This window comes from Rhagoletis pomonella, unplaced genomic scaffold, assembly GCF_013731165.1.
Source record: "Rhagoletis pomonella isolate Grant_MI unplaced genomic scaffold, Rhpom_1.0 Rhpom_scaffold_00005, whole genome shotgun sequence".
NCBI lineage: Eukaryota > Metazoa > Arthropoda > Insecta > Diptera > Tephritidae > Rhagoletis > Rhagoletis pomonella.
The window spans coordinates 14077924-14091669 of NW_023458559.1; the positions used below are offsets into that span (position 1 = coordinate 14077924).

The 13746-nt window shown below is 36.9% G+C and overlaps 1 protein-coding gene across 1 annotated transcript; it reads left to right on the plus strand.

The window, feature by feature from the left end:
- Positions 1–6342: 6342 nt before the first annotated feature.
- LOC118739821 (mitochondrial import receptor subunit TOM5 homolog) lies at positions 6343–7169 on the plus strand. Its single transcript, XM_036471321.1, has 2 exons — positions 6343–6724; positions 6945–7169. Exons 1-2 carry the CDS (start codon positions 6613–6615, stop codon positions 6974–6976), a joined length of 144 nt encoding a protein of 47 aa, XP_036327214.1. The 5' UTR covers positions 6343–6612; the 3' UTR covers positions 6977–7169.
- The last annotated feature ends 6577 nt before the right edge of the window (positions 7170–13746 follow it).

Genomic DNA, 13746 nt, shown 5'->3' on the forward strand with positions numbered 1-13746 from the left:
TATGGGCTAGACCCAGTGCTGCCAACTTTTAATTTTCAGAAAGCACCAAAAACTTGGAAAAAAAGCGTTTTACCACACTAAAAGCACCAAATGGTTTTGAATCAATGGATGATTTTTTCATAACAGTTTGTATGTATTTAACAAAATCGAGTCCCAACAAACGAAAATCATGCCCTAAGTAGAAATGAGCAAAAAAAAATTTATGTTTTCATTATATAACCTCAAATATCGCCAAAAACCGTGATTTTGGCACTTTGAGGTAAGGATATCTCATATTTCTAGTGGTAGAGCAATTCTGAGGCCAGATCAGCGTTGCCAGGTTGGCGTTTTTAACGTCATTTGGACGTTTTTTGTATCCTGTTGACGTTTGGACGTTTTTTGTGTAAAAAATGACGTTTTTTAACTTCCCAGTAGTTTTTCTCTGTTATTAAATCTTGTAAGTAGAACAGATTTTGAATTATTTTCTTAATAAATCTTGACAAGCTTTGTTTTTTGCAGCAGCTGCTTCAAAAAATATTTATTCTTTGGACACAGACGACTTAACCCTTATTTAAGCGCATAAAGAAAATGACACAATTATTCGCATGGGGCCCCTTATTGAAAATATAATGAACGTAAAAAGGCTGAAATATTGCTATGTTCCTTCTTAACAGAACGTAATTCGTAACCAAATGTTTACAAGAAAAAAATATATATATATTAAAAATCAACGCGATTCTTTAGCACCTTAAAACTTGCACATTATTGCCCTGGAATTTAATGGGCTATCAACCTGCATACTCAAAAAAATTCTAAAAAAATCTGAATAAAAAGTTGAAAATCTAGCTGATATTTAGCGGATTTTTTATAATTTTTGCACAGTTTGAAATGTGGATTTATATTTTGTTTGTTATATAATGAGCTAGGCTTTTATGGAAAAATAATAAACAAAAAGAAACAGCCGAAATCGATGATTTAAACAGCTGATCACAAGTGTATGTATAAAATGATTTTTATATTAACGATCTCAAACTAGTTTAGAATGAATTTTAAATGTGACAGAGCAAATGACATTTTAATATACCTTACGTACATATGTACCTCTGAATACAATGAAATTTTAATAAGAACAATTCTTTCTGCATACATTTGAAAAAGACGTTTTTGGGTAGGAAATGACGTTTTTTCAGACCAAGAGGGACGTTTTTTCATGCCGAAGACCTGGCAACACTGGGCCAGATTTGGATTCAGCACCAAGAAACGATGTGTTTTACTCAGGAGGTACAAAGATAAAAATTTTTACAAATAATTAGAAAAAAAATAATTACTTAACTTACTTGCATATCTACTAGCATTTTCAACGCGAATAGAATTGAACAAGGTGAATTTGCAAGTTTAGCTTTTTGTCACTCATGGTTGTATTTAAGTGCATTTAAATTTGTAGATTTTTGTAAATTCAGTGCTGCCACAGCTTTAAATATTTAAAAATTATTTCAGGTTTTAACTATATCGGAGTAATTTTAGTTCAGAAAAAGCACTAAAAACGGCATTAAGCACTAAATAATTTTTTTTTGCGTTTTAATCTTCAAAAAGCACTAAATCTAGTGCTTAAAGCACCAAGTTGGTAACTATGGCTAGACCCATTTTCGGATACGGTCTCAAGCAGACCTTGGGCTTGCCCAATTCCGAGAATCCCTGCCTGTTTGCGAACCACCTCCCTGCAGCACCTAGCGGCCACGAATGCATACGGGGGGACTGGGCAACCTTTCGATGCCCTGGGGGACCGCACTAATGATCAGTTGTCCGTAGGTCGCAAATCTGGACCGCCAGTACCGCTGCCGCCCTAAGGCCGAGATCGCTACCGAGGACCGCCCGCAAGCTTTACCGAGGACGAATATTTGTACTCACTGTCATCCAGGGCCGCCGCAATAATCATCATCACCGCTAGGGCCCGTACCGCTGCTCTCATCACCGGTGCCGCTATTACCACTGCCGCCCCAAGACCGAAGCTACAACCGTGGGCCGCCCGCCATCATCACCGAGGACTGCGAACTATCGCCAACCAGGGCCGCTGGCACCGTTGCCACCATCAGGGCCCGCTGCTACAGTCTTCATCACTGGGGCCCGTGCCATTATCGTCGCCCCAGGCCGCCACTACTACCCGTCAAGAGTACGGTAATCGCCACTGCGAACGTCGTCGCCCAGTACAGCTGTCACCGTCGTAGTTAAAAAAGGGCTGCTTTCACCCTTCGCCACAATCAGGGCCGCATACAACACCACTGCGGGAGGTCGCTGCCGACCTCATCATTATATGGGCCACTGCCAACGTCACCGCTAAGGCCGCCACCACCACTGCAAGGGAACTGCAGGCTGCCGTCGCAGCCATCGCGGTCGCCGTCACAACCACCGCGACTGCTCTCATTGCCACGCTCTTCGCTACGACTGACGCGTACCACTGCCAATCTTGCTGTCACTAGTAGCACTACCGTCGCCGTACACTTACCCGCCGAATAATCTCCGACACCGACTGCCGACTCTCTCTCTTTACCTTCCGCTCTCCCCTGCACGACAAGTTGCCGGCCTTCTAGATAGCCGCGTGTGTGTGTTCGACTTAATGCACAAATCATTGTGTTTTATTTGGTGGGGGTTAGTGGGACCTTCGCTGGACTCTGGAGCGGCTAAGCATACCTCAGCCTTCAACAAAACCCACCTCATACTATGAATTAGAATTAAAAAATATATATATATTCTACTCTATTTATTATTTTACTTCTTTGGACGCCCCTCTTTGCCGCCTACGCAGAAAGGTGTTCTCTGCAAAAGATGTTCAGCTCCTTTTCTTCGCAAAACAGGAAAAGAATTCTACTTTGTGAGGGTTATAATCCCTAAGTGCGGCCGAAGGCCTCCTACGCAGAAAGGTGTTCTCTGCAAAAGGTGTTCAGCTCATTTTCTTCGCAAACAGAAAGAGAAGTCTACTTTGTGAGGGTTATAATCTCTAAGTGCGGTCAAAGGCCGCCTACGCAGAAAGGTGTTTTCTGCGAAAGGTGTACAACCCCCCTTCTTTCGCCTGATAACCACCTTGGGATAATTTCTTTTATTTAAAAACCCCACAGATTCGGTTAGTTGGGTTATATTCCTCTTCAAACTGCTCAATTTCCCTCGGTAAATGCCGTTTTTCGCCCATTTTCAAACGGTTCCCTAGGGGTCTGTGAGCTGCGACTTTTCGTAAAGTGGGGGCTGTCCCCTTTCGAATGGAGGGGTTTAGGGGGCCACGCCCCTCCCCTCCGCTGCCCACCCCAAAAACTACCGGCAAATAACTAAACATTTCCCGACGAATTTTGTATGGATAAATGTACATTAGAGTAGCATTTAGGCCCAATTTCAGATGGCCTGCTTAAGTAGAGATTGTTCATTAACATCCACTATTCATTTTCAGATCATACATTTAGGGCCGGTTACTCAATGTCCGGTTAACACTAATCTGTGGTAAAACATCGTTATCGACGCCTACGACTCCATGCATACAACAGGGAGTCGGTAACGTCGATAAGTATGTTTAACCGGGGATTAGCGTTAACCAGACATTGAGTAACCGGCCCTTAATCTGCACTTAAGTGCCGGTTGTTCAATGTCTGATTAGCACAAATCGGAGGTAGAAGCTCCGGTTAAGCACAACTACTGCTTTATCGATCACATGTTACATGCATGATGTCGAAATCGTCGATAGTGTAGTGATAGTGATAACCAGACATTGAACAACCGGCCCTAAATGGCCAATATTGGCTATTTAAATATGAGATATGCAACCCTGTGCTTGTACCAAACAACCACGATTGATTGGTTTAATCAATCCAACCAAATCCCGCCAAAAAACAATTAGCTGTTCAGCACAAAATGTAAACAAACAAGCAAATGCAACAACAATTTCAAGGAACAACCAGCAGTGCTGCCAATTGTTTGGCATATTTAAACAAACACTCCGTTTATGCGACAGAATTCGTGAATTGTTCATTTCATGAATTCAAAAATGGTCCCGTTTATGCATAGTTCGCGAATTCATGAAATAAAATGATTTGAAAAAGTGGCAACGCACTGGCAGAAAAGTACAAAGTAGGGTTGTGATTTTTTTGCCTCCTTTTGAATTTGCAAAAGCCGTTGGTGCCAGGCAATGAACCTTATTTTATTCAAATTGGTTTTAATACATTTTCAGTTTATTCTATTTGAATTCATTTTAAATTTGAACAATTCCACATAACTTTTTCAGTATTTAAAATTCGGGTTCTGCCACTCATGGTTATTATTCTGAAAACATCATAACCCTAGTAAACAGCTGTTTGTGAAACGTGGCGTTGCCGGACTTGCACTTCACGATTTCATGAAATGATGCCGAATTCATGCTTAACTTTCGTGTATAACTGAATTCATGAAATGGTGTTATGCAGCCAATTTTAACTCAAATTCATAAAATGAATTCGTGAATTAGCCTACGCATAAATGTAGTAAAAGTTGATCTAAAACACAACGAAAGCTAAATGGGATTTAAACAACAATTCACAATTAAACTTAAGTGCTGTGTAAATATTCATTTGAGCTAAATGCGCTAAATATGCTTTTACGCGTAAGCAAAAACAGCCCATAAATAGGTTCATTCCTTATCTTTTTGGACTAAAATCTGAAAAGTGTCAAAATGCCAGAGCGTAAGCAAAATGCGCTCACTAAAAGAGAATAACAGGAAAAGTAAAGGAACGCAAAAAACCAAATTTTTAGTCCAAAGAATGGCAACAACGCCAAATAAGAATGGAAATGTATGTACAAAACACAGTCACACAAGCAAAATAAACACTTACTATATCAATTATTTTTTGCCTCCTTCCAATTTCAATTCACTTTTTTACTTTTTAGATTATTCTCACTTTTTGCATATTTAATTTTAATTTCCGTTAATTTAAATTTAGTTGAGTTTGACACTTTTCAGGATTTTGCCAGAAAAAATTCTTCTGACTAAAGTTGTGTTTTTTTACAAATTATCCAGTAACTTGCCAGCAACTCTCCAGTAACTAAATTTCTAAGAATTCGCTCTCAGGTAAAAAATTTACAAAAAAGTACATGAACGCTTTTCCAGTAATAATTTGCAAGTTTCATGAACAGCTGATAAATTTGGGTGTTTATTCGCAGCATATTCCTAATAAAACAATATATTTTAAATTTAAATATGTTTATTTTGTGAATTTCCACTATAAAATGCCACAAACAGTTTCCTTATTAGTTTAAATTTCATCCAGCAACATGCGATCAGCTGTTTTTCGTACTGGCAAATTCTTACAAGTAAAAATTTATCCAGTAAAATCCAGTAAAAACTTACAACTTCAGCTGTCATTTTTCGCTCTCTCGATTTCCCCTACTTTGCAAGTTTTTGCGTACGAAAACGCCAAAACATGAAAATTCGTAAAAACTTTTACTGGATTTTACTGGAAATGAGTAAAAAAACGCAACTTAAATCTGACTACTTCGGACTGATGAGAGTCTCTCTCACTGGGTGTTGCTCTCTCATTTTAGCTGTAATTTCCGAGTTAAGGAACGCTTTTTGGACCAAATCTGACTACTTCGGACTTTTTCTGACTATTTCTGGGAGATAAGGAACGCTCCTCATGTATTTTTAGAGTAGCATTTAGAGCTAAATGCGCGTAAGCAAAAACAGCCCATAAGTTTTGCGCTTCCGATACAAGTACTTTTTTTTCGATACCTACTTGGGACGCAGTAAAAAATATTTGGGGTGTTCACAGTTCGTTCCAAATTGTGTCTGAAAATGTAGACGTCTACATTTTGAGACATCTTTAGCATCAAACTGTGAGCACCCCTTTCTAGCAGTCGTCGCAAAATCGTCTCAAAACTTTGCTGGTGTTGCCAGACATTTCTTCTTTGCGTGCTTTTTTATATGTCGCCTTTCGATTTTGTTTCTGAAAAATTGTAATTATTTAACTTAATTACCAATTCCTAATATTTGTTATTTCTTTGCATCGATTTGTTTCTTTTCATCAGAAATTGCGCTCAAATTAAATGCAAATACAGAAAACGTGCCCAATAAATAAAAAAAAATGCGATTAGTATTGCCATAATGCAACCCTGCTGCGAGGTTGCAAAATGTAGACGCGTAAAAAACATATCTTTGAGTGTGACAAATTGTAGACGGCGTCGTTTTCCAATTTTGTATGGGAAACAACAACACCACAGATTTTACGGTTAGAAAACGTCTTAAAATGTAGACGTCTACATTTTGAGACACTATTTGAAACGAACTGTGAACACCCCAATTGAGTACAAAAATACTTGGTAAATTGAGAAAAGTATCGAGTATGTACTTCGATTTACTTGTATCGATTGATCCCTATCTAAACCTCTGCATCTCAAATTAAATTGCACGTGAAGTTTGTTTTGTTGAAAATATTGATTAGGTAAAAGTATATAATACAAACCGTCATTTGTAATATCAATTATTATTATTGGCGTCAAGACGGGTCGATTGATACTATCGAATTTTTCCGTCCATTTTGACCTGTTTCCGCTAAAGTGCACTACTACTATTGATTTTGACTAAGATTGAGAACCAACTTAAAAAACAAAGAATAAAACAATATGTTTCGTATGCCTCCACAAATTGACCCGGCTGAAGAAAAGAAGCGAATCCAGGCTGATGTTAGAAACAACATTGTTTTCTTTGCAGTGCTTTGCGCTGCTATCCGATTAGGTTAGCACGTCGCATAATTATTTAATACAATGTATTATGGGTTTTATTTCTTTATACATTCTTAACGTTTGGAACCAACCTTGTCGTTTATTTGTTGGAACGTTCTGGATAATATGTTGATATACATTCCTAGCGTGTTCAGCGAGATTGGGTTATCTGGAATGTATAAAGAAATGCAGCCAATGTGTGTACATAACTAACTTGATTCTTTATTTTGCAGCACCCTTTGTGTTGGGTAAAATAAAAGCCTAGTATTTGGCCCAATTCAGCGAATTACGGAGCCTGTATAGTACACATCATTAAAAGCGAAAAATGAAAGCTTTAAAACCCAGATTAATTTAGTATACCTATGTTAAATTAAAAATTGTAACTTGTTTTGACATAAATGCAGTGTAGCGGCCGTTGAGGGTAAATAAAAATTAAAATTTGAAAGGTGTAAACCTTTGTTTGGAGGTAATTGATTTGGTCGGAGCTGAAGGGGGTAAAGGTGGAATTTTCAATATTTTCAAATGTTTATACTTCCAAAACTATTGCACCGATTTTAAAAATGTGGATATGGTTGGAAAGGTAATAGACCTTTTATTTGATATGCATATCTTTGTAAACCCCCTATTACGAATTCGTACGATGCACGATATACGCTTGCATTCTCAAATTCTCTATTACGAATCGATGTTGTATGAAATCCGATAATTAGCGTAGCTGATTTGTGCTGGTTCACAATAAGAAGTGAACAAAAACCACAGCCATCCACAGGAATACATCTGTCGGGCGTATGAAAACGATAATACGAGAACTGATTTTGTACGATACGCTTGCAAGCGTTTATCGTCTATCGTATGAAAATTCATAATAGGGGGATATTTTATATGCATATTTCGAGAAAAATTAAAAAACCGGAATTATAACCATTTTTTTAAATAAAAATGTACATTTTTCTAAACAACTAACTATATTAAGCGCTGTATTTATTAGAAAGAGTAGAGAAATATCTTTAAATTGATATGTTATTTTATATAGGCCCTTATTATGAGCTGCATTCGATCTTCGCTGGCTATCGAAAGTGAAATTCATATTATGAGCTATGCAAGCGTGTCGAAATTTTCGTTGAGTATCGAATTTTCTGTCTGTCGAACAGAATTTTGCTTTCGATGGTGTAGCGAAGTGTTAGAAAATTGCGAAAAATGTATGATTTTGTATATGTTTTCTTACATTTTGGCGGCTAGACACTAATTTTAAACAATTTTTATTAATTTCATGCAGTTATAACATCGTGAATACTAAACACAAGCTCTAAAGGCAGGTTTTACTTGTGAAAGAAAATCCCAATACTCTGTTGGCACGATCTCTGAGAACCAAGTCGTAGCGCTGTTGATAGTTTTAAAATGTTTTAAATAGATTTGGCTCACAAACGCCTCTTTATATGGCCGGAACTTTTTAATCAAACTGTAGACAAATTTCTTAAATATTTTTATATCAAAATATATTCGAAGGACTAATAAACTTAAACTCTCTTAAACATTTGATACTCCTGGCCAGCTCTCATCCTCTGACGAATCGTCGAACTCGTTGTACTCATTTTACCACGTTTTTATAAACTCGCTTTCTTTTTTAATTCATTTTAATTAGAACAAATTTACATAAATATGTATAAGCATACTATTTAATTTGATTGATTTGTAAACAAAGCTTCTCAGCGGTGAAAAATATATTATTGTGAACAACCTAAACGAGCGAAATTCACAATAGCGCTATTCTTCATCGAATGAGCACCATTATACCAAATGAAAATTCGTTCGCTCAGCACTTTCGACCTCAGTCGAAAATCGAATGCAACTCATAATAGGGGCCATGATTCAATAATACAAGGTTCGATAAACTGACAGTTGTCTCTCTCGCACCGCTCCCTTAGCAGTGACAAAGTGTTGCTTCTTTGCAAATTTACTTGGAAAAAGTGTTGCTTTGCGGTGAAATAGAAGTATAAGCTTTTGTGCAATATGTTCATTTGTATATGTATATGAAGCACATTTAACTGATGAACACATAAACTGCTTTTAAATTGGATGTTTACATAAATCTCATAGTAGTTTTATTTTAATTTTGAGACTTTTTGCAGTTTTTATACGGCTAAATAACACAAAAATTGCGTAATTCACGTAGATATATTAAGTTTCGTTTAAAATGCTAGATTTCCTGCAAATACATTAGAATTTACAAAAGGAATCTCACTACTAATTGCCTACTTTGCGTACTTTTCTACTACCAATTTCGCACAAAGAGATTTCATTCTTCCCCTTTCTCCGTCCTTCGTAAATGCAACCTTTTGTAAGGGAGTGTCAAACCGCAGCTGTCAATAATTATCTAACCTTGTATTATTGAATCATGAATAGGGGCCATAGTCAGGCCATGATTCAATTATTAAAGGTTTTGTAAGTAGCTATTTTCTAAAATTTGGCACTCCCACCCACAGGGATGGTTTTTGGAAGCAGGAGAAAAAGGGGAAGAATTCAATCACACTTCCTAAAAAGTTGCGAAATTCTACAAAAAGGCGTCGATAATGGTGCATCGTGGTGTTTTAATACAAAAACGAATTTGATTTATTTAGTTAATTTAAACCAGCTTATTTACATCAAATACAACCCCTGATTATTATTAAAAATAAATTTTGCTATGAATATACCAAAGTTGCGTACGTCAGACGGCGCAAAACTCAAGAATGGAAGGTCCCCTTAGAGCTATTTTTCTATTCTTTGTCTGCCTTGTAAATTCTTTGCGGTACCATTTACATTAGATAGATATGAAGAAGCTATTTGTTTGTGGAAAAGTTATGGTGTTTTGATTGAAAAACGCCAAATAAAAACATTTGGAGCTTACGATTCTTTCGCGATTATGGCTCGATTGCTTCGAATATGGGTGTTTCCATACAGCCGTACGCGACATACGCTTATAGAGTAACGTAGATCTATCAAAAATAGGAGTTACAGAAAAAAGAAGATTACGGTTATGTTTCAACGAAAGGGTACTATGTTTGAGAAAAATATAAGCAGCCTCGAAACTTTGGTGGGGAAAATATCCGTTCAAAACCAGGTGATAACGTACGCGACAAAAAAGAAGTGGTTTTAAGGCACATATACATATATGCGAAAGTCTGCGAATCATGAGAGTTTTTCTTTTCTTTAAAAATTCCTACACTAAGCTAAATAATGTACATTTACAATTCTTTCATTGTTTGATAGAAATTATTATTATGGACGCGGTTTGCTAATATTATATTGCGTCAAAGTCTCATTCGGAGACACCAGCAGCCGGATTCCAGCATTCGCTATCGCTAATTTTGATCGCTAAAGGTCTCCAAAAGAATAGCAGGCGCGCTTAACAACATGTAACGTTTAGTTACATGCCCCTCATACTGCCAGATTTGCCTGATTACACTTTGCTTCTGTTACTTTTCAATATTGCGCACTTTTAGGCCCCGCGGTTGTTAATTTAGAGAATTTTAGCGATGGAAATGTAGCATAGCGATTGTCAGAATTCCACTGCAGGATTGTGTTGTGTAGGTCAATACCTAAATATCTTCGTTGGCTCATTTACCAGAACCATTGCGCGCTTTACTTTACAGCGCCTTGGCAGAATCAATAGGTCTCCACGAATATCGGCAAAGACATTTCGGCAATTAAGGGAATTTCGTCTCTTTAGCCTGCATTGAATTTCTGTAATCCACCCATTTCGTCTGGTTGTCGCAAGCGAATGAAGAACAAACATTTCTTCAAAATTTAAAAAGTAAAAGTTTCACTACTAAAAATTTAAAAATGTTCTTAAAACCTGCAAAGAAATTTGGAAAAGAAATATCACTGTTTTTGTTTTTGGGAGTAGGGTGGGAGTGTCATTGATAAAATTAGAGCGAGAGAAAGTTTTTCTTACAAAACCTTTCATTATTGAATCATGAGTCAGGCTACGGACTCGAATTTCGATACGATACGATACCATATCGATACTTTTGGCTTTCGATATCGATATTTTCTACTCGATAGTTTTAAAACGATCTTTTATGGAATCGAGTACCAGAACCCTAGTATCGTATCGAATGGCATAAACTCACTTTACAAGGATAATGGCCCGTAGTCATAGTCAAAATAAAGTCGACTTTAAAGTTAGTTGCAGCTTTTTGACATAATTTTCAATGGGATATCTGTCAAAAAAGCTGCAACAAACTCTTTAGAACGGTTTAATTATTGCTTTGACAAGATAACGGTTGAATTTATCGTGTTGCCATTTGGCTACGTACTGCTTATATGATTTCGTACATTTGCTGGTGGGTTTTGCCAAATGTGAGCAATTTTTCGCGTTTTCTAGTGCAAGCGTTCACTCTTCTAGAACTCTTGAAGTGTGTACATATACTTGTGATTTATTTTTACAATTAAATAAAAAGTTTTGTGTGGATTTATTTCTTGTTGACTTTAAAAAGGGTAAGTATTTGTGCAATAAACGGTTGATAATATCATAATCATCATAATAAATCGCTATAAAAAGCTTTGATGTCAATTGGCTACATTGTGCGAATAACAAAGCAGATTTGATCAAAGTTAGTAACTGTTTGATTTGTCGTTTTAGCTCTCACTTACAGAGAAAATAAAATATTTGCAACATGAATAAGGCGTTCAAATCAGTAGAAGAGTTGGCGCAATATTTTATGAAATATAATAGGGAAGAAAGTGAAGATGAGGAAAACGCGTTTGATGATAACAGTTTGGAAGACCCTGATTTTGTACCAAATGTTTTGCAAGATTTTGATGATGAAGATGAAACGGATCCATCTCCACCTCAAACGGCTTCTCGGACTGATAATGAAGACTTGCCGTCCTGTTCTCATTCTGTATTGCAAACTCAAAGCCAAGTGAAAAAAATATTATTTGGAAGAAAAAGCATCTGCAATTAAATGAAGCTCAGTTACATTTTCATGGAAACTCGGATATTGAAGGTGAATTACTCAATTTGGAAACGCCGTATCAATTCTTCTGCTATTTTTTTTCTGAAGACCTGATAATGAATATTGTCCAGCAAACAAATTTATATAGTGTTCAAAACAATCCGGAAAAACAAAATATATATTGCGCTTCTGATATAAAACAATATTTCGCAATTGTTTTGTATATGTCACTTGTACATGCCCCAATATAAGATCATATTGGAGTGATGACCTGGGATTTCCCCAAATCAAAGAATTAATGCCAGTAAACAAGTTCGAAAAATTGCGACAAAACATGCATTTCAATGATAACACCACATTTGTGCCAAGAGATCAACCAGGACATGACAGATTACACAAATTGAGGTTATAGATCATCTGCTATTTAAATTCAAAAGCATTCCCTTGGAAAAAGAACTATCTATTGATGAGCAAATGTGCTCAACAAAAGTGAGGCATTATATGAAGCAATACATGCCGATGAAACCTCACAAATGGGGATTCAAATGGTTTGTTTTAGCTGGAGTTTCCGGATTTGCCTACAACTTTGAAATTTACACAGGAAATGAGAACAATATGGCTAGACCAGAAGCTGAGCCTGATCTTGGAGCAACATCGAACATAGTTTTGCGTTTGTCCCGAATAATACCTTGAAAACAGAACTATCGTCTGTATCATGACAATTTTTATACCGCCATTCCTCTCATGGTTCATTTGGCGAAGGAAGGAATTTTTTCGTTGGGAATAGTCCCAAGGAATAGACTTCCTAATTGTAAACTGCCCACAGAAGCAACAATGAAAAAAGAAGAACGTGGTAAACGTCACGAATATATCACGACAATAGATGGAGTTGACATAACGTCAGTTGTTTGGAAAGACAATAAATGTGTTACTCTCATTTCCTCCTTTGTCGGAACTCATCCTGAGATGTTGGTAAGAAGATATGATCGGAAGCAACGCAAAAACGTAGATGTGAAATGCCTGAGTATAATTCAACAATATACCCGTCGTATGGGCGGGGTGGATCTGCTTGATAGTCTTATGGGACGATACAAGATTTCAATAAAAAGAGAAAGTGGTATATGCGAATATTTTACCACTTGGTTGACCTGACAATGGTTAATGCTTGGTTGACATATAGAAGAGTGCTGAAACAGAAAAACAAAATGGACTCCGAAATTTTAAATCAAATGAATTTTCGAGTTGAGGTGGCCCAATGTTTGAGTAAAATCAACATCGCGCCAAAACGAGGGAGATCTAGTACAATTGAGCCTGCCATCCAAGCAAAAAAGAAAAAAGGACCAGCACAACATATACCACCACAAGATATTCGCAAGGATCAAATTGGGCACTGGCCTGAGCATGTGGAAGCTAAAATTTGATGCAAATATCCTGGATGCCAGGGGTTCAGTCGCACTAAATGCGACAAATGCGGGGTGGCGTTATGCTTGAACAAAACAAGCAACTGTTTTAAAAACTTTCATTTGAATTGAATTGAAATGTATTTGCCTAAAATATTAAAAAAAATTTACTCTATAAACACTATGTAGCCATTTGGCAACAAACCGTTATCCTTAGGAATAAAGGACGATTTTGAGTTTTGAAATATTTTTGTTATTCTTTTATGACTTTGTGACTTTTAATCTCTCTTTCTAGCTATAAATTATTCAAAAATAAAAAGGCATGCATTTAAGGGTTAAAGTCGACTTTATTTTGACTATGACTACGGGCCAATGTTATTAACAATTCTTCCCGATAACAATTGGACTTTAAAGAGCATTAATTTGTATTATAGTTAGGATTGCATGTGGTGGAATTTGAACCCGCGGCCTCGGTGTATTAAGTCAACACCTCAATCTCTACGTGTTGTTACACAATATGTTAGTGTTTGATCGAGATTCTCCTCCGATTTGTCGCTCGCGCCTTAATGTTGTGGCACAAAAGGGGTCCCTACAGTTTTAGGTCGACTCTGAACGGCGAATATGTTTTACTGGGAAGCTGTTATTAAGTTTCAAGCTTTGCGCACTTCTAACCATACACCACAGCGGCCTATATA

What these genes read in the sequence shown, in the direction of transcription:
- LOC118739821 (XM_036471321.1), top strand. Translation starts at nt 6,613, where the DNA reads ATGTTTCGTATGCCTCCACAAATTGACCCGGCTGAAGAAAAGAAGCGA. An exon ending in TTGCGCTGCTATCCGATTAG is followed by an intron (nt 6,725 to 6,944) that starts GTTAGCACGTCG and finishes TTTATTTTGCAG; the next exon opens with CACCCTTTGTGTTGGGTAAA.